We start from the raw sequence: 18,739 nt of genomic DNA on the forward strand, positions 1-18,739 counted from the left end.
AAAGTTTAGTTGTGAAAAAGGCAGAGTTTCAGGCAATTCAAATAATACATAACTAACAGACTGGCTACACAAGGAGCCACCAGTAATATGAAACAAAAAGCCTGAATCATGAAACACTTCAGGCCGGGTCTGATTTCTGAAAGGACCAGAGGAGGTCCTTTCTGGGGTCCTGGGGGGTTGAAGTCAGCCGGCCGTCAAGTGAAGTACTGACAGTGCCGTAACGCTCTGCGTCAACCCCGCTGACTTACACCTTGTGTTTCACGATGTCGACGCCATTGTTGAAATCATGTGGTCGGATCGATTCATGTTTCACGACTGACCAGATGCCACTTAAAGAAGGACTCATCTTTGCGGTCATATTGCAGAACTGTCTTGTGAAAGAGCCCATCGTTTAGCCTCTGACAGAGAATCAAAGGAACAGAAAGGTATTTGAACTGTGGGGAATGACTAAAGGATGAGCAACAGATGAGATGATGATCTGATGGGAAACAGCCGCGGGGAGCTGAGGGAAACAATGACAGACAACACAAGAAGAAATACTCAGTTCTGAGTTTTTGACCCCAGTGTGAACAGTCTAGGGCTGGCAAAATTATTATATGCAATGCTTGCTTCCTCCAGTGTTTACATTCGATGTTTCTGCTTCCTGTCTATTCTGGCTCAGAGCTGCAGTTCTGAAATAGAAGCGACGTACTGGAAGTAGAGGAGAGACACAAACTCATGTATCCATCCCATCATGCTAGTATCGATACGATCTGGCACCAACGTTGGTGTAGCTTCCCAGTCATCTAGGATGTTAAAAAACAAAAAAAACAAATCCGTTGGACTCTTATTCTGGAGTTGGAGACGCTTTGCTTCCCATCCATGGAGCTTTATCAATTCAAACATGAAGAGTGCGAAGCTTTAAACTGCTCGGTGTTGGTATCAATAATATCAGTATTTGTATTAATCTGCAAACCCCTACTTTAATGATATAAACATTGGTCAGACTGCGGTTACTTTGAAAAACATTGAACTTGTATCTAATTTATTACCGCATATGAAACGGACCTGGGTCTGATTTGAAAAAAAAAGTGATATTAAATGTTCAGGCTGTCAGAAAAAACACTGGATATGGGCCACTTTTACCTGCAGTGTGAATGTAGCCTAAGAGCACAAATGATACAATAACAACTGTCTGAAAATGCCCTGAATACAAGAAACTAGAAACTTAGCAGATCAGTTATAAAAAAAACAACATCAACCCAACAACCTTACCAGATAAACAGTTGAACGTTTCAATAATTATGTGCTTCATGTTGGTAATTTTTAAAATCAGTTTGCTTGTTGTAATTTATCAGTTTTATATACAACAGCACGACTTTGCGGAGCCGGTGAGAATTTCTTTTGTTGTGCTAGTTTACCCTGAGCGTGTCATAACCAACTATTTCCTCAGAGGTTTTGAAGAAATTGTTTGCTGGTAATAGTTTTATACGAGTGCTAAATCACTGTCTGGACTCCCTGTTAGGACGCCTGTGAACTATAACACCATTTAAACTCAGACTGTTTTCCTGAGGAAATTCTTTCAGAAACCATCTGTCCTCACCTGAGGGTTTGAGCTCGCTTTTCCCTGCAGATCTTTACAGCTGTCAACAGGACGCACAGAGAAAAGGAAAAAAAAAAAAAATATATATAAAAATGCATGATCTGACTGTCGTGTGAGTTCTGTGATTAATGCCGTGACCCTGCCTGTCATTTCTCGTCTAAAAGCAGATCTTCTGTCTTTTCTCTTCATCCGCAGGCCCAGCACGAAAACACAGCGCCACTCATTGGTGTCTGCAGAACATCGCGCAGGAATCCGTCGAAAGCTCCGATGAGGAGTTCTTCGATGCCAGAGGTTTGATTTCTGTCATCCTTCTCTTTATCTTGTCCATTTTATGTATCGCCTACAATAATAGCCTCAGACACGGTCCGAAGTCAGGTAAGAGAAAAATGTTAATTATTGTCTCTGAAAATCATCGAGAGGCTTTGACTCAGCGGTCGGCCTCCAACGAGAGAGTTGGAGGTGAAACTCCACCAGTGTGCCACATGTTGAAGTGTCCCTGGGTAAGACACTGAACTCCTAATTGCTTCCGCTGTGCCCCATTGGTGTATGAATGTGATTTAAAGCACTCGTTAGACTCTATAGAAGGATTTATTCAGATTAGCTTTGCAGAGATGCAGTAAAGTGGTGTATGAATGTGTGTGTTTGGGTGAATGAGGGCACAGACCGGGTTGTAAAGCGCTTTGAGTGGCCTGGTTGGCTGGAGAGGCGCTATTTAAGTACAGTCCATTTACCATTTATTGAAGCGTGCACATCTCTGCAGGACCTGGATAAAATATATTTGATCACTTTCATGAATTTTTATATATATTTTTTTAATTAAATAACTGACGTAACAGAGCAAAGCAGAACAGAGCAGAAAAAAAAAGTGTGTCTAAGAAAATATTTACATTTTGTCAAATGAACGGTGTAAGGAGTGTAAAGAGAACCAAGATCGAAACTCACCATGGTAACCTCACATCTGTGTCTGTCACTCCCTGACTGCCAAGTTGATGAGAAACAGACTCAAAAACAAAACTGTAAGAAAAGCCTCAAGCAACAGATGCTGTGAAAATAAGTCAGATTATAAAAATCCTTGAGGTGCGAGTGGCAAAAAACTCTGATGATTTGCAGTATTTTTTTGTTAAAGATACGTTAAGTTAAAAAGAGTCTCTGCTTCCAGTTTGAAGAGAGTATTTTGAGCTAAAATAAAGCTGAAGTCTGTGGAAGTTTGGGTGTGCACTCTCTGTATTCTGAGGGGATTTGAGAGGAAATTTTAAGTCCTACGGCAGTAAGAGACACGCCAGGTGAAAGAATACAAAAAAAGTTTTGCTGAATAATTTGTATCTGTGTACCAAGATGAATTGTGGGAGTAAGAAAAGTTTGCTTGCAGAAAGAGTTAGATTTTTAGACCGCTCAAAATTAACAAGGGTTTGACACCGTTAACTGTCTGTTGAACATTTTGTGGAAAAATCCTACAACTTAAACGGTGACTGTGTAAAAACAGCTCCAAAGAGGGTTATTTTTTTCATGTGTTTTGTCAAAATCCTATCGATCTTCATTCATTTTTCTTCGCACAGTTTTTTTTCCAAATCGAGACACACGGTTTGGAGTATAATTTGCATGTTTGCCTTCAAAACTGACTTGCGACCTGTCCGGGGTGTCCCCTCGTCTCTCGCACAGTGATGGCTGGAGATAGACACCAGCTCCCCGTGACCCGGAAAGGAGAAGCAGGTAAAGAAAATGGATGGATGAATGGATGGGTTTCAAACCTGCGGGATGAGATACAGGACAAATAGTTTGGACAGGATTGTAATTAAGGTGCTTCAGTGCATGCTGCTATAGCACCCGGACCTGTCAGAATAACTGATGTGTCCAGCTCCTCGTTATTATTTGGGGGGAAATGAGGTCAGTTTGAGCTGGCAGGCAAAAACAAAAAATGATATATATTTTTTTCTGCAACCTGCAGAAAGTGGATGATTCACAGCAAGAGTAAAAATACAGACTAACAACGTCTGCAGTCAAGCAAACTCTAAAACTTTCTGATTAGTTGCCACTAAATCATGATTTGTACAACAGCTGTTGCCTTCTTTCCCAAAAGAATTCATACATAATGTTTTTTAAATAAAAAAAATCCCTTTATGCATTAAAATGTCTTATATGTGACTCTAATCCTTTATTTAACATGCATAGATCTGTTAATATGCAAATCAGACGGGCATTTATCTTCACTCGGGCTGCAGCCGCTGACCCTCGACTCGGCTCGAACGCTCTGGACTCCTTGGCTTCACGATGTTATCATTGCTGCAGAGAAGGTCACTTTAAAATGGAGCCTTAACGCTTCTGAAACTGAGACTGAGATTACAACACAAGAAAAAAAAAGAACGAGGACAGCTGCTCAATGTGCTCATGTGATGATATGTTAAGAAAACGTTTTTCTCTGTGTTACTTCTTCGCATTAGACCATGTGGAGAGTGAAGCCAGACAGAGAGGTGAATGCTGTAATTTGAAATTCTACAGACTCTTAGAGGAAATTGGAAATAAATCAGAAAATGGGTGTTTGTCTGAAAAGAACCTTGGCCTGAGAAAACTATTAAAACCCTCCTTTTAAAATGCCACGACTTACAGATAATTATAAGACCTTCATTGAAACTTTATTGCAACTTAATCAAAATAACTTCATGATTTAAATGAAAGTTTCACCCTTCTGTCTGGTGATTCATGAGAGATTTTGCTAACAGGCAAAGAAAGTCGACTCCAACAGTTGATGCTAAAGTTTTAAGCACAAATTTTGAGCAACACTTGGAGTCTGTGTTGAGAATATCTGTAAAAATAACTGAATTATAGACAATTTTGTGTTTTTTAAAGTCCGTTGGCTATGGGGGCCATCTTGAAAATGAGATATTTTGGTAACAGACAGCCACACAAACACACCAAACACAAACCCGGGTGAAAACATTAATGTCCACCATCACTGAAAGGCCGATAATAAAATAGGTTGCAGATAATGTAAAGGAGATCAACTTCCCATACATAAAACATGCGGCTTCGTACCACTGAGTTTACAATCTCCTGCAAGTCGACACATTTCAGAAAGCTTCTAATCCAAACAAATCCACCTTTTTATCCCGTTTTATTCTTTTATAAATGACTGCTGCAGGGCAGACACTTAAAACCCTCTGTGGGCAACTAGCCCAATGTAAAATAACATGTTCAAAAACTAAAACACAACTGATAAGTACCTCTGTCATCAGACTCTTGGGGATAAACACTTGGTGTGGATAATTAGATCAGTAAGTATTCTCTTTTATACTCTAATGAACTCCCAATGGGACTGTTAAAAAAGAAAAAGAGACAAGCAGCAGATGGATATGTTCTCAAGTGGGTCTATTTTGGATCAATCTTACATCTGAGTGAATTTGCACAAATTTTCAACAAGTAAATGATATGGAGTTACAAATGTGACTCTTGGGTTCTTTAAAATCTGCTGTTTCTGGTCAGATTTACCCCAGTTTAGTCAATATTAGCCGACGCAGATATTATGAATACTGCCGCTTTAAACTATTTGGTGTTTCGATTTCTTGGCTGTGGTTTCTTTGCAGCCTTTGTGACAAAAAGGTTATTGAGGTTTTTTTTTTTTTTTTAAAAAAACAAAAATAAATAAATAAAAGTAAAAGCCTCCGTTAATATAACTGTTCTACTTATAGCTAAACACACAGTTTGAGTCTAACTAGCCGACCCTTAGCAAAGATGGAGGTCATGGTGTCTGAGACGGCCGTTTTCCTGAATTAATAAATTAGAAAATGATGTTGTAAACCTTGAAATACAAAATGTCAGACGTTCACAGCTGTTACCGAAGCATTTCAAAGATTTTAATGAAACCTGTAGAGACTAATCAATGAGTCTACATCTGATTATACATCCACTGATTGGAGTCAATCCGATTCAAGATGGTCTTCGAAGCTGATCAACATTAGCTGATGCTAAAATGTCTGTAACTCAGTTCGTTTTACAGATACTGAAATAAAAGTTGATGTGAGACTCATTCACGACACAAACTCTGAGCCTGATATTTCACAGCCTGAGATAAAACATAACCTTGTTTTAAAAGTTCGTCCAAAACAATCTAAAATCATCGTAGTGTAAAACTCTGGCAGGCAATATGCATTCATGCAAAGAATGGGAGTCCTTTCATTTTAATCTGCCATTTACTTTTGCTTTCTTTCTTGTCTTTACCTCACCTCAAACTCAATTTTACTCCTCTCTCTCTGTCCTCGCTTATTCTATTTTCCAAAAAAAGACATGTTCGGAGTGCGCAGTCATGGAAAAACATTAAATATTTATCCTCTTTGCAGCTATCACTGAGCTGAGCTTGGCGTTCCTCTAAATGCATTTTGTCAGACTGGTGTCAGGGATCCTATCTGTAGAAAGGAGTCACTGAGGGATGAGATGCTGAATGTGAACCAATTTACATCGTCACCTTTGCACTATCTGCAGCAGAAGGTTCCACAGTCAGCTACGGAATTTCTTCGCTGCACGTGAATGAAAAAGAATTTCACTCATCCGTCCTTCCTGAGGCACAAACGCTGTGGAGTCCGGTCATGTCTCATCGCCATTTTGTTATCGCAGTGGTAGGCAACACTGGGGTGTACAGGAGTGGGGATGATTTTGTAAGATATTAGGTTGTGAAAACTCTCGAATATCTTTTCGATTTACAAAAGTAGCGGAATCTTTCTAATCTACAGAAGTACATTTTAAGGAAGAGCAACACCGAGAAAAAAATGCAATAAAAAAATCTCGGAATAAAATTCAGAGGTTGGGAAAAAATGAGAAAGGAGAGGATAAAGTGTCTAAATTTGTTTTTTATTTTAGTAGCTAATGCGACTTCAGCCGAGCAGATTTTCTGAGTGGGAGAGCGGAGCTGTATCCTGCAGCAGAGTCAACAGAGGAAGTTATTCCAAACATAAACATGTCCTCAGTTTGAGACATGCTTCCCTAAAAAAGAATCCACAACTGGGTCATAAAAGGTTGTTGAACGTTTTGGGTTGCTGCCGGTGCTCATTAACTACAATCCTGAGCTGCATAAAACTAGTAGTTCTAACTTTACAGGCAGATTTTATCAGCTCAGGTTTAATAATTTATCACTAGTCAATCCCTCCAGGATTTCGCAAGCATTTTTTGTGATTGCCTAATTTCGCGGGGCATTTTCCTAAAAGTTGCAATTTTTTTTTTTTATCAAAATCAAGACAAAAACTATAACTTTTAATATATAAACCAAAAATACTTAATAGTTTTGTAAGATAATTACCAACAAACATTGACATTCTCAAAAGGTGCTTTATTTGAGAACTTTTAAAGCTTCTAAACTGACATTCATGACCATTTCTGGATTGTCCCTGGTCTGCAGCTCTCCTCACATGTTTTGCAGACACAAAGTGTTTGTTGATGCGTTTATGTTCCATGATTACACTGCAGGACGTGCAAAACAGCCNCACTCTCCTGCAGCTGGGGAGGAAACTGGTTTGCTGAAATCTTTGTGGGCAAATGTGAAGCATTAGCGCACATTTTGGCTTCAGTCGCTGCTCCTGCACGCTCCCGGCATTCTGACGTTAACAGGAAGTGACGTCACATCTCTTCTTCGTGAGTTATTTGGGGTTATTTTGTATTCCACACTACACAAACCCACAAAGAAGAGACTAGAACGCAGAAACGGTGGCAAATCACTTTTGAAACATTAAATATTGGGTTAAAGTTGCGGGAAAGTTGTGGTGTTTTGGGCAAAGTTGCAAAAAGTTGCGACTTCGCGGGGTTTGCTTGATTTTGCGTTAATAGTTGCGATCACAACATCGCAAAATCCTGGAGGGTCTGACTAGTTGAGTCAACATAAATCCATATGAGAGAGTGCGGGGAGACACAAAAAGCCAAGTGAGCCTTTTTAAGGCTGCCAAGCAAAATCACAGATGATTTCAAAATTTATGATTATATTATATTTGTTTTATTTGCTGCATTTCAGTCAAAACGTAAAAAAAAAAAGCAGAGAGTGACAGAATTACAGGAGGGAGTGAAACCATGATTGAATGTTGAGTTTGTCACATTTTAGGCTCAAACCGTGACTGTAAGCCTGAGGGAGACTTATTTTGCCATAATGATGAATGCCTTCACTGTGTAACGCAGCAGACCTCCAAAATCTAGGAAAATAAACGACTGCTGTCAGGATTTTTCTGTTTTTTGCTAAATGGAAACGTTATTTATCTTATTTACTATTTTTTTTGGCTTTTTAAATAAATCTTTTGCTCATCTACGGTCTCAGATAGTTTTCATAAAACAGAGCATTTTGAAACTTTAATGATAGGAGCGCATTTTCTTCTTGTTGTATAACATTGAATTCTATGTTGAGTGTTTTTAAGGAACTTCTTAAGCTCTTCGGGTCGTTTTGTGAAGACACATCCGTTTAATTGATCAGCATGAAAAGCTACAGACAATTTTAAGGCTAAACTTTGTTTCTGCCTGACCAAAAAAAATGAAACTGCATCCACTGAAGCAGGTCACAACAAGTGACATTTAATATTTTTCTTTGCAAAACAAATTAATGGATTTGTTGCCCTAATTTAACGACGGTTTATTCCTTATTTTCTGACACATACAGTAAGTAATGTTGAGGTAATCATGTGTTAAAGTGATAAATATGGGTTAAAACAAAGTTTCAGTTTGCTCTGAAACAGTTTGCTACTTTATCATAGATAGACCTCTGTTCTAATACAAACTTTCTGCTTCTGGATGCTGGCCAATCAGAAAAGAGCAGGTTTTTACAGGTTTTACCACCTTAAAGAGACTGAAGCTATTAAGAGATGAAGATCTTCTGCAGTCCTGAAAAAAAAAAATCAAAATATTGAGTTAGAAATTAACATAATATGTTCAGGATAATGAAATATAGTCTTCCAAAGTTTGTGATTAAGTAGCTGGACAATGATCTCACATTCTACAGAATGAAGTTGTGGCTGTAGACGTGTTGTTTGCTCACTGTCCTCATTTGTCACTTGACCTTAGACCAGGGGTGTCCAATCCTGGTCCTCGAGGTCCTCTATCCTGCATGTTTTCCTTGTTTCTCTGCTCCAACACACCTGTTTTGAATCAATGGTTGATTAACAGGCTTCTGCAGAACATGAAGAGGTGATTTAACCACTGAATCAGGTGTGTTGGAGCAGGGAATCAAGGAAAACATGAAGGATAGTGGCTCTCCAGGACCAGGATTGGACACCCCCCCCCCGCACAGCCGGGGTTCAGATCATTTGTTTCACTTCCTGGGGATAAGAGCGAAAAGACTGGGATGTGGTAAAGGTACAGATCTGACTACGGCTAAATAAAAGTTAAAAGTCTACATTGTGCAGGAGTTCAGTTTTAATGATATGTGAAAAAGGAAAAATAAACATACACAAACATCTGAGCACAAATACTAAATTTTAATTCTTTGTTTTTGACATTTGTTAGTATTTTTTTTCTAACAACACTGATTAGTGGTAATTAAAAAAACGCAATAATGAGAAGCTTTCCAGAAAAGAGAAAAGAGGGTCTGAGATTGGTCAACATCCATGTGTGTCGTTTCTCATGAGAACAGACAGTGAGGTTCAAATTCCATCAGCGGATGTTGTTGTCAGCCAGTGTTTGTCTTGGTGTGGAGACAGCACAGCTGTTAGCTGGATGGTTAGACACTGTCATCTCTGCTGATCAGCTCCTCTGACGTGCACAGCTGCTCCGAGAGAAGTAACGCTCATGTGCGCCACACACACTTCATCTCCTGCCCGTGCACATTTATACTTACAAAGATACTCCACAGCCTTCCTGTTTATCGAATATTTAGTCATCACATCTATCCCTAGCAGCCCAACTCCAACCCTTTACGATAAACCCAACCACAGCATCATTTTTAACTAAATGAAACTGTGATTCAGCAAAAAAAACAAAAAACAACAATTTATAAGCTCATGAAGGAGTAAAGCCAGTATCGCCCTGGGCTTTCACGAGGCAGCTTCCAACATGAGTCGCAGGGTCATGCAGCTTGAATTCTGAACATGTTCAAATAATTTGTGTGACAAATTTTCTCTCAAAATAGCCCACCAATGCATGCTTTTCAAATCCAATCTGAACCCATATCAATTTTCTCGCAGTCATCTCCCACCCGTTTCCAGGAGCACTCCGGAGCTGTGTTTTGATGCATGCATGAGGATCTCTCCTTTGACTGAAAACGTCCGAGGCTACGGCCCCAGATACCCAGGTTCTAAAAGCAACGCTAATGACAAACACAGCATCGTTATTATTGGAGAAACTGGTCCAAATCTGCCCATCCTAGTTTTAAAAAGTCCACGCTGGTAGATTAAATCATGAACCTGGAGGCGGCCGCCAAGGTGGGTACGAAGCGATGTCGGGGGGGGGGAGATAAGCAATGAAATAATACGCACAGCCTAGATTAGTTTTGCAAGCCATGCACACAAAAATAAACTGATTTTCAAAAAAAAAAAAAAACAGGCCACGCTTGCTGGTCACTTGGTCACAAACACTCGAATTTTCAGAGTGCAACTAAAAAATGTAGCTTTTTGTTTGATTTCTCTCGCAATTTTGAGTTGCCAACTAGCGTCAAACAGTTAAGGCTAATGAGATACCACCTTAACTGGAGAACACACACACACAGGTTGTCTCAGCATCTTAGGCTTCTTCAGCTGGCCTGCAGTGATGACAGAAGTGTGACAGACTGCTGTGGGAGTCTCAGGCTGACATGCAGACAACAGAGAGATCTAAGTAAAGATATCGAGTGGTTTTATGACCCGTCCACCTCACGATTAATCTCCGCTGCTGAACATAAAGGATTCATGTTGCACCGGTGTCACATGAACCTCTGGTTTATCTACAATCGAGATCCAGAAGCTTTCAAATGAAAAGCAGAGCATAGGAGATTTGGAGCTTATATTAGGAGGACAAAAGTTCTCCTCTAAAGCAGTTAAAAGTTCTTCGTGTTTTGTTCAAAAGGTGGAAGTCTTTTGCTGTTTATTTGAAGACTGCTGCTCAGTGAACAAGCTCCAGTAAAAGCTTTGATTTGCTAATTCAAACATTTCTTCATATTTAAGATTTCACTCAACACCCGACACAGAACTCTTGTTCACTGATTGAGAGCGGATTTGAGGATGCAAATAAGTTTTATGAAATAAGTGGTATCTCCTCAACAATCCCCGACGGCTTAACAAAATACGGCATTTGTTTTACCATTCTGCCAATGTACACAGAGGTAATCAAACATTAATAGCACCCACACGATCTTTGTTTACCCTTTAATACATTTAAAACTGCGCCTGTTTTAATTGCACCGGAGATTTGTGCGGAGAGGAGAGATGCGTGAAGCTTCACCGAGTCTGAATGTGCCTCGGAGCGGCTAAAGTGGACGCCTAAACAACTGCTGCATTGTTTATTGATGTGAGCTGTTGACAAATTTGCCGCGTTAATCCAGATTTATTATTTGATGACACGAATTTAAATAACGAGGCAAACTGACAGATTCAGCCTGAAAGGAAATGCACCGTGATGGCTGCGCTTGATCTCCTGCGTCATGATAAATTACCACTGGAGGTAAAAGCCCATAAACTAGTAGGACCTTCATTTGTTACACAGCTACTACTTCATGATGCCGTGAACCACTTTGCTAATTATCGATTTCAACTAATCTGTCTGTAAGTTGCCACATTTTAAAAGAATACCTATAAGGAGAAAATTAATTGAATTTTAACTCCTCTTGACATTTGGGGAAAACAAATGAGAAGCCAGGTTCTGCTCTGTCTGTTGAATATTTGTTTTAGTGGTTTTGTTTCATGTTTTATCTAGAAAGTTGAAAATACGACAGTCGATTGATACGACACTTACTTTGACTTATATTTTGCATCTATTTACGTCAAAAGACGTATAAAACAGTTAAAGAAAATGATAACCTACCCATGATAGTTGTAATAGTTTACAACAAGTAGTTTACATCAGGAACCAAAGTTACGTTTAACAAGGAATTTAACCTAAATACTGACAAATTGAGCTATTTATAAGTTTACTTTCAATTTTTTGACTTGTATTGTGAAGATTAATTTGGATGTTTGGCTGATTTTATTTTCCGGCTTAATTTCTTCAGCACAAACGAGGAAACAAAACAGTCAAATAGAATATAGCTGAAGCAGTCAGGAGTACCCAGAAACAGCACAGTGTCACAGCTGAGGTGATCATTGTTAGCATTTAGTTGGCAACAGAAGGAGACATATTCTGAGTTTGCTTTTACTGCCTGAAACAGTTTTCTGCATGCATGAAACCATTTGAAATGCATTGTGAGCTGGAAGAAGCTTTATGTAAGCGGAGGAAACCAGAAAACCCACGCATGCTCAGGGACAACATGCAAACCTGAAGCTTTTTTTTCTGTTCTGCTTTATTCCCTTTCAGCACCGAGCTGGTGTCGGACAGAAGTACATGGATTTTAAAGTGGCTGTAAAAATTCCCGATGGGCTAATGAAACTGCAACAAGCAGGAAAACCACCTAATGCTGCCGCCGGAGGAGGATTGTTCTCCGAAACAACAGAAAAAAACATTTCAGTGGGCTTTAACTCAACACGATCCCAACTCTGATGTTTGTTTGTGTTTGGTTGGTTCTGGACACATTTACATAATCATGTAAAAAAATAAATAAGACCAACTAATGCAGTAATCCAACAAACAGAACAATGAGAGGATACAAAAGGAACAAAGCAATAGAATCTGGGAGGTTTTTAAACACAAAACATGAATATTTGTTGAAGTTTGGGGTCAGTTAATTTGCTCGTTGACGTCGCCTGAAGCCTTTTTAAATTAATTTTGAGCTAAAGGTTAATGTAGTCCCTTGAAGGTTAAGTGTCTTGTTTTAACAATCTGTATTTCAGCTGCAATTAGACCAAAATCTTTACTTTTAGCTCATATTGTTCTGCGTGTTTCCGTAAAATAAGCAGTGCAGCTCTTATCGGGTGATTCCTGTTGGTGGCTAGCAAAACGATAAAAAAAAGGCGAGATGTAGAAAATAGCTTGCTTCAACACTTATGCTTGCTTTTTTTTTTTTTTAAAAAAAAGCAATTTTTGGACATAAAAAGTGCAATCCTCCTTCTTTCGAGTGTAAGAAGTGACCAAACTAGAATCAACCAGGAGGAACTGCCCTTCCAGTGTCAGGTCTGCAGACCGGAGAGCTGAGCAGCTGCTCATCTGCAGGAACTGGAAACACACAGACATTTTATTTAGCACAGAGTATGTTATTTATAAATACTTTTATGGGTTGAATCATGAATATATTTTTATTTTTAATCTAATGACATATTCTGTCTGTTTGGGATCTAGACATGCAATGCTTCAGTATCCGTCGCACAGCAGCCCAGCGATCTGACTCATTCAGTTTGACATTTTACAGGATAATCCCCAAAGCAACATCAACCAATCTTCAATTGGCGTAATATTAAAGCCAATCAGTGGAATCATGGGAAACTGGCAGCTGCAGCAGATGCAGCGAGGTATAAATCGTGAAACTGATCCTTTATTAGGGTGGCAGATATAAATTCAGACCTAAACTCATCATTTAGCAATCAGAGGTTCTATTCTTCTTACTGACTCGTGACATTAACTCACTGTGAAGTGACAGGCTGAGGGATCGCTCGAAATCTCTTTTCTCCCCTGGGGCTTTCAGCTGTGGGCAAAGCTCACACTTGTTTTTTTTTCCCCCCGTTAGTCGGATTTCGTTTTTGTCGATTTTCTCCCATATTCCAGAAGCAGGACTGAGTTTGTTTTTACTGTCAGACCTATTTGTGTGTTTCACTGGAGGTTAGTTTCAGTGTTGGACGTTTTGGCATCTCAGATGAGATTTTTTTTTGTAATTTTTACCCCTCGGATTTGATGATTCGCTCACCTGCATTTTTAGTATTTGGCGTAAAACCCTTTATTTTTTGCATTCTCCTCCTGCCCGAATGCGTGCTTCCTTACGTCCCGCGGCACCTTGTTTGGATCAAATATGTGCATCTTTCGGGCTCCTCAGTGTGCTTGTCTGAGTTCGTCTGAATCTGCAGGAGCGTGTGCGCCTTCATTATTACATCCAGCTCCGTATCTTGATGAACGGAGGGAGAGGAGAAGGGGAGGGGAGCAGATAGCGAGAGACAAACTGTGACCAGTAAAGCAGCCGTGGTGCGATCCAAATGGACAGGCTGTGCAGACCTGTGTCAAAGGCTGTCGGAGCTGCCAGTCAGGAATGCGTGAGAGAGGAGAGACGTCTGGCAGGTAGAGGGGCGTCATCCTGCGAGACTCATGCTGACTTAAACTGTCACCGATGCCAAGCTTTGACAAGTAGACAGCTGGTTTGGTATGGACCACACAGCACCTGATGCCTGCTTTCTTACCTTCTCTAATGCAGCAGCAGAGAGCTTTGCTTTGACAACCTTAGGAGTTCTGTTTGTTAATTTTATCAAACTTATTGTTTCAACCTAAAAGTATGAGTGAAGGAGCTGCCTTAAAATGAAGTTAAATAATAAAAAAATGCTTTGTTAACATTACTGTTTGTTATTTTGATGAAAATTGTGCGTTTGCTTCGTTAATCTGACCTCGAAGAGTAGCCGTTTTAACTCGCCACTCTGTTTCAGCGTGATTAAAATACTCAATTAACTGCTTTGTCTCGGCACAATAGATTTTTGTAGAACAGTTAATTCTTCTTCCAGTAGCTCCAGAAAATCAGCAAATATGAACAGTTTTTTTTTTTTTTGGTCAAAAGAGATTCTTAAAACGATAGTTCAGATTTTTGAAGTGTGGCAAGGTTATGAACCATTAATATCTCACCTGTTGTAGATAGCTCTTAAGATTTAAGTCAATTGCTGCTGTCTTAAAACAACTGTAATCTCAAAAAGGTCATAATAGATGGCGAACAATATTTTGTTATTTTACATTGCCATTAATTTTATATTATATGGTTATTTACGTCTGATTCCATGGTTATTTGAAAGTGTAAATAGTGATAGACTATTTTAGCAGAACTATCATTATATGTTTGTCTGAATAACAGGAAGATGAAACTTTTCTGCCGAAGCCTGACTGACGCTTCTTCGGTGTTTTAACGGAAAGGTGAAAATCCGAAAGAAGCTGACAGTGTTTGCAGTTTTTCTGTCCTGTTATTTTGAGGTGAAAGCAAAAGGTTGTGCAGTCCAAATGTTTGTAACAGACCCTCATTACAGACTACAAGTACTGGGATGCATGGCAGGTCAGAAAGGACTGATTTTGGTCAAGTCCTTGAGCCAGTCTGTCCCATTACCTTATTTGAAGCTAGACCAGCCTGGGCTTTTATTGAAAGGCAGTTTGAATGTTTATTTTTGTTGCAATGAAAAAAAACAAAAACAACTTTCTATGCCGTATAATCATCAGTGAGGCCTGACTCATATCCATTTCTTCTACCTTTACTAAATTATACCGTATACATAATGACAGTGTTTAAAAAGTCACATGTTTTAGAAGCCCACAGCCTCGTTTAGTGCCAGCCTGGCTAATAGCACTCTGACTAAACATGAAATTGCCATTAGCAGTGCAAAATGACCTGAGTAAATGCTATAAATGAAAGGCTGTCTTTTTTTTTTCAGTTTGCATGTCTTCTAAATCCTCTGCTCTCTCACTTTCAGCACACTTTAATGGGATAAAAGTGAACACCACGCAGAGCTTTACAACATCCCAAATTCTATTTACTATCTTTGACAGAAAGCCAACACTCTTGACAGTAAATTAGTTTTTTAGCACTCGCAGTTAAATATTAATCCTGTTGGTAACGTTAAAAGGTGGCAATCCAGTTAGAAAATCATCCCCCTAAAAAAATACCTGAACAGGAGGCTGGGTGTTTGCTTGGTGAGGTCATGTCCTTGAGCTCAAACCAGGAATTCTGCAACAAGCTCCCTGGTGTCCTTCTCCATTGTGAAACACCTCTTGAATCAGGAAAAAGTGCAACCTGCCCTGGGATTACAGCTGTTTTTCACCCCCATGCACCCATCGCTGTGAAAAAGAGGAAATCTGCATTTACAAAAAAAAAACACAAGACCTTTTCCTCATGCTTCAGTTACATTTTTGTTTTCCAATAAACTGATGTTTCTTTTTTCCCCATTTAGTCTCTTCAAAAAGTGTTTTTTTATTCTATAAAGTTACATAGCTATTTAGTCTGAGTACCTTCAGTTGCCTTTATCTTATTTTATAGGCATGCAGAGTCGTTCAGTTAAATACTTTACTCTTAGATTCATGGCCGAAGAGAACAACTCTGCTGGTGGCAAACAAACATCTGACAGTGAGTGAGATGAGTGGGGATGATTCACAGCTCTATGAGAAACTGAAGAGCACAGGATAATGCACATCGAAAAGGGAGGAGAGACACTCAGGCATGAAGGAAAAATGGAAAACAAGAAATGCAGACAGACTTTGCAGATGTCACTCATAAGATATTTTATTTATTTTGAATCATTTGACGTAACTTCTAATGAATTGTTGCCAATTATAAAGTGAAACTTTCTCAACTGAACAATAAGAAATGTGTTTCAGGTGTTTGTGTTCGCTGTGATCACCAAAAATCCGTAAGTGTCCAATTTACAATTAATAAAACTCGTTTTTTGTTTTTACTGAAGCTCTTTTGTTAAATTAGGTTAATATAATGTTAACTTATATTTACTTATTCGCCTCTTTAACAGAGATCAGTGCTTCATTGAGTTTCTGTGACAGAAACAAAGACCTTTAGGAGCAGTTTTTGTTTATTATGCTGAACATTTGACTGTTGTTGTTTACTGCATAACTGTTGATTATTTGAAGACACGTCTCACAGTGGTTATATCATTATACCTCTGCAAACTTGTTGGTTCTTGAGTTCTTTAAACAGGTCAACAAATCTGCCAGCAATAAGCTTTTTATTTTTATTTTTCCGGATTGGATTTATGGTGTTAGTGGGCTCCCTACAATACAAAATGAAAACAGTGGCATCATTTGCTTTGTGTGTTTATTTTGCCTGCAAACCGTGGACGGTCAGTAACAGCGCCTGGATTTTCAGTCGTGTAGTGTTTCTGTGAAAGCTGGAGGGTTAAAAAGACACGGCCAGCACCGAAACAGAAAACACAGACTGTGGGACACAGATAAAGACCATTTAAAACATGGCTTTTTAGGAAAACATTCACAGAAAAATAGTGTAAATTAAAGGGGAAATAGCTTTTCTTTCGTATAAAAACACTGCGTTAACACCTGCTGCTATTTAAGTTGAAGTTATTCTGAAATCTTTGTGAAGGTTTCCTGCAAACATCTCTGCAGTCCACGTTTAAACACAAAAAGGTACAACGGTTACCTTCGTTGTAGCTATTTGTTCAAAGTAGAGGGTTTTTTTTTTTAGTGAACTGGTGTTTGGAGAACAACTTGTCCCTGAGGAGCTGGTAATAAACTTCAGATGATGCCAGACTGAGGACTACGTTCCAGTTTTCATCAGTAAAGCGAAGGTAGAGAGAGCGTGCAGGATCAGATTTCCAGGAGAACATCTCAGAGAACCTTGTGTAACTTCAGATGCTGCGGCACAAAGCAAAGAAACCCCCCCCCCGCCAAACTGCCAAAAGAGGCGCCCAGTTACGTTTTACCGCTGCTCCGTTTAGAGCATCGACGCGCACTGCATCCCTACGTGGTGCCTCAGCTGCACTGCTGCTGACAGGGAAGCACTCCAGCATGTCGTCTTCAGTGCACAAAAGATTATGGGTACTCAGCTCCCTGCACTGGAGGAGATCTGCACCGTGGCGGCATCTGTAAGAACCCCCACACCCCCCCGGTGCCACCACGTCTTTGAGCTGCTGCCATCAGGCAGACGTTACAGAGCTTTCTGCAGATTAAACTGGAGCTGCTCTACACATATGACTATATTCTTGCAGTAAATTTCAAGGTATATACAGCACATACTGATTATACTTAATTCTGCTATGCAAATTTTATATACAAATACATGCACATATTTATTTTTTATTTTTTCACAATTATTTGATATTCTGTTTTCCATTACAAAGCACCTTTTCTTGCAGGTTTTTTTTTACACGCAATCAGATAGTTGCTTTAAAATTTTACATTTATTTCCTTACTTCAGTACCTCAGCCTGGCAATAATCTATTCTAGTATCCTGACATTATAAGCCATATGAAACACACTGCATCCTGCCGCGTCTTGGGTTTTGCCCTGTCATCGCCTGCCATGTGGCATTTTGTGGCGTTTGTTTACTTGCCACGTGTTGAGCTTGTGTGTGCACTTGGCGTAAAGAGCGAGGCGACAGCACGGTAAGCCAAATTTAAATAAAACCACACCCAACTTCTGTGTTTCAGAAACGTAGGGATCCGGTTTTGATCAGCTCCCTGTTAACACTTGAGAAGAAGCAATGCCTGCTAAAATAAGGACCTTTTTAATATTTGAAGCTCCAAAAACAAAAAAGGGATTTATGTTGTAGTTGATATGCAAAGCGTGGAAAGAGATTTTGCTTTGTGCATCAGTTTGCTACTCTTTTTTTTTTTGTTTTGTTTTAATGTGTGCACTGTGTGTGTTTGTGTGTCCCAGCAGATGTTATGGAGGGGAAGAGCGCCATTCTGCTGGGCATGAGTCAATGGAACTCAAATGACCTGGTGGAGCAGATCGAAACTCTGGGACATATGGAGGACCAGTCTCATGGTATAGTCTGGGCACACTCACACACACACACATTCAGCTACAGTCACACTCACACACACATAAACACAATGGGGTGCTGTCAGATCTATAGTGAAGGTTCAAATTGCATGGAATGGTAGTGAGTGTTATCCACTGAGCGATGACAATGGGGACCAGGTTGTAAACAGAAGTAGCCACTATTTAAAGCTACATGAAGTCATTTTTGACTACAAGAGGCCAGAAACATTAAAAGATCTGATGATTTCATCTTATGATGCTGTAATGTGTACAAGGAAATATTTCTAATGTTTGAACCCGGGAGAAAAACATCATAAAAAGCCAACTTATTTCATCTGCAAACAAATTCCCCAGTAATTTTTTGTGGGGATCGTTCAGCAGTAAAAACGTGATTATGATTTTATCAGAACCAGCACAGAAACAAATGTTGCTTCACTTGTCTTTTGTACCCCTTCC

The 18,739-nt window shown here is 39.5% G+C and overlaps 1 protein-coding gene across 1 annotated transcript in view; it reads left to right on the plus strand.

Moving 5' to 3' along the window:
• The first annotated feature begins 1,036 nt into the window (after positions 1-1,036).
• The window catches only part of pitpnm3 (PITPNM family member 3), a 78,973-nt gene continuing 61,270 nt past the window's right edge, over positions 1,037-18,739 (plus strand). Inside the window, 3 exon segments of the mRNA XM_025010355.2 lie at positions 1,037-1,051; positions 1,750-1,873; positions 18,179-18,286. Of these exon segments, the coding sequence (XP_024866123.2) occupies positions 1,037-1,051; positions 1,750-1,873; positions 18,179-18,286 (247 nt within the window).

The sequence above is a fragment of the Kryptolebias marmoratus genome, linkage group LG2 (genome assembly GCF_001649575.2).
Source record: "Kryptolebias marmoratus isolate JLee-2015 linkage group LG2, ASM164957v2, whole genome shotgun sequence".
Taxonomy (NCBI): Eukaryota; Metazoa; Chordata; class Actinopteri; order Cyprinodontiformes; family Rivulidae; genus Kryptolebias; species Kryptolebias marmoratus.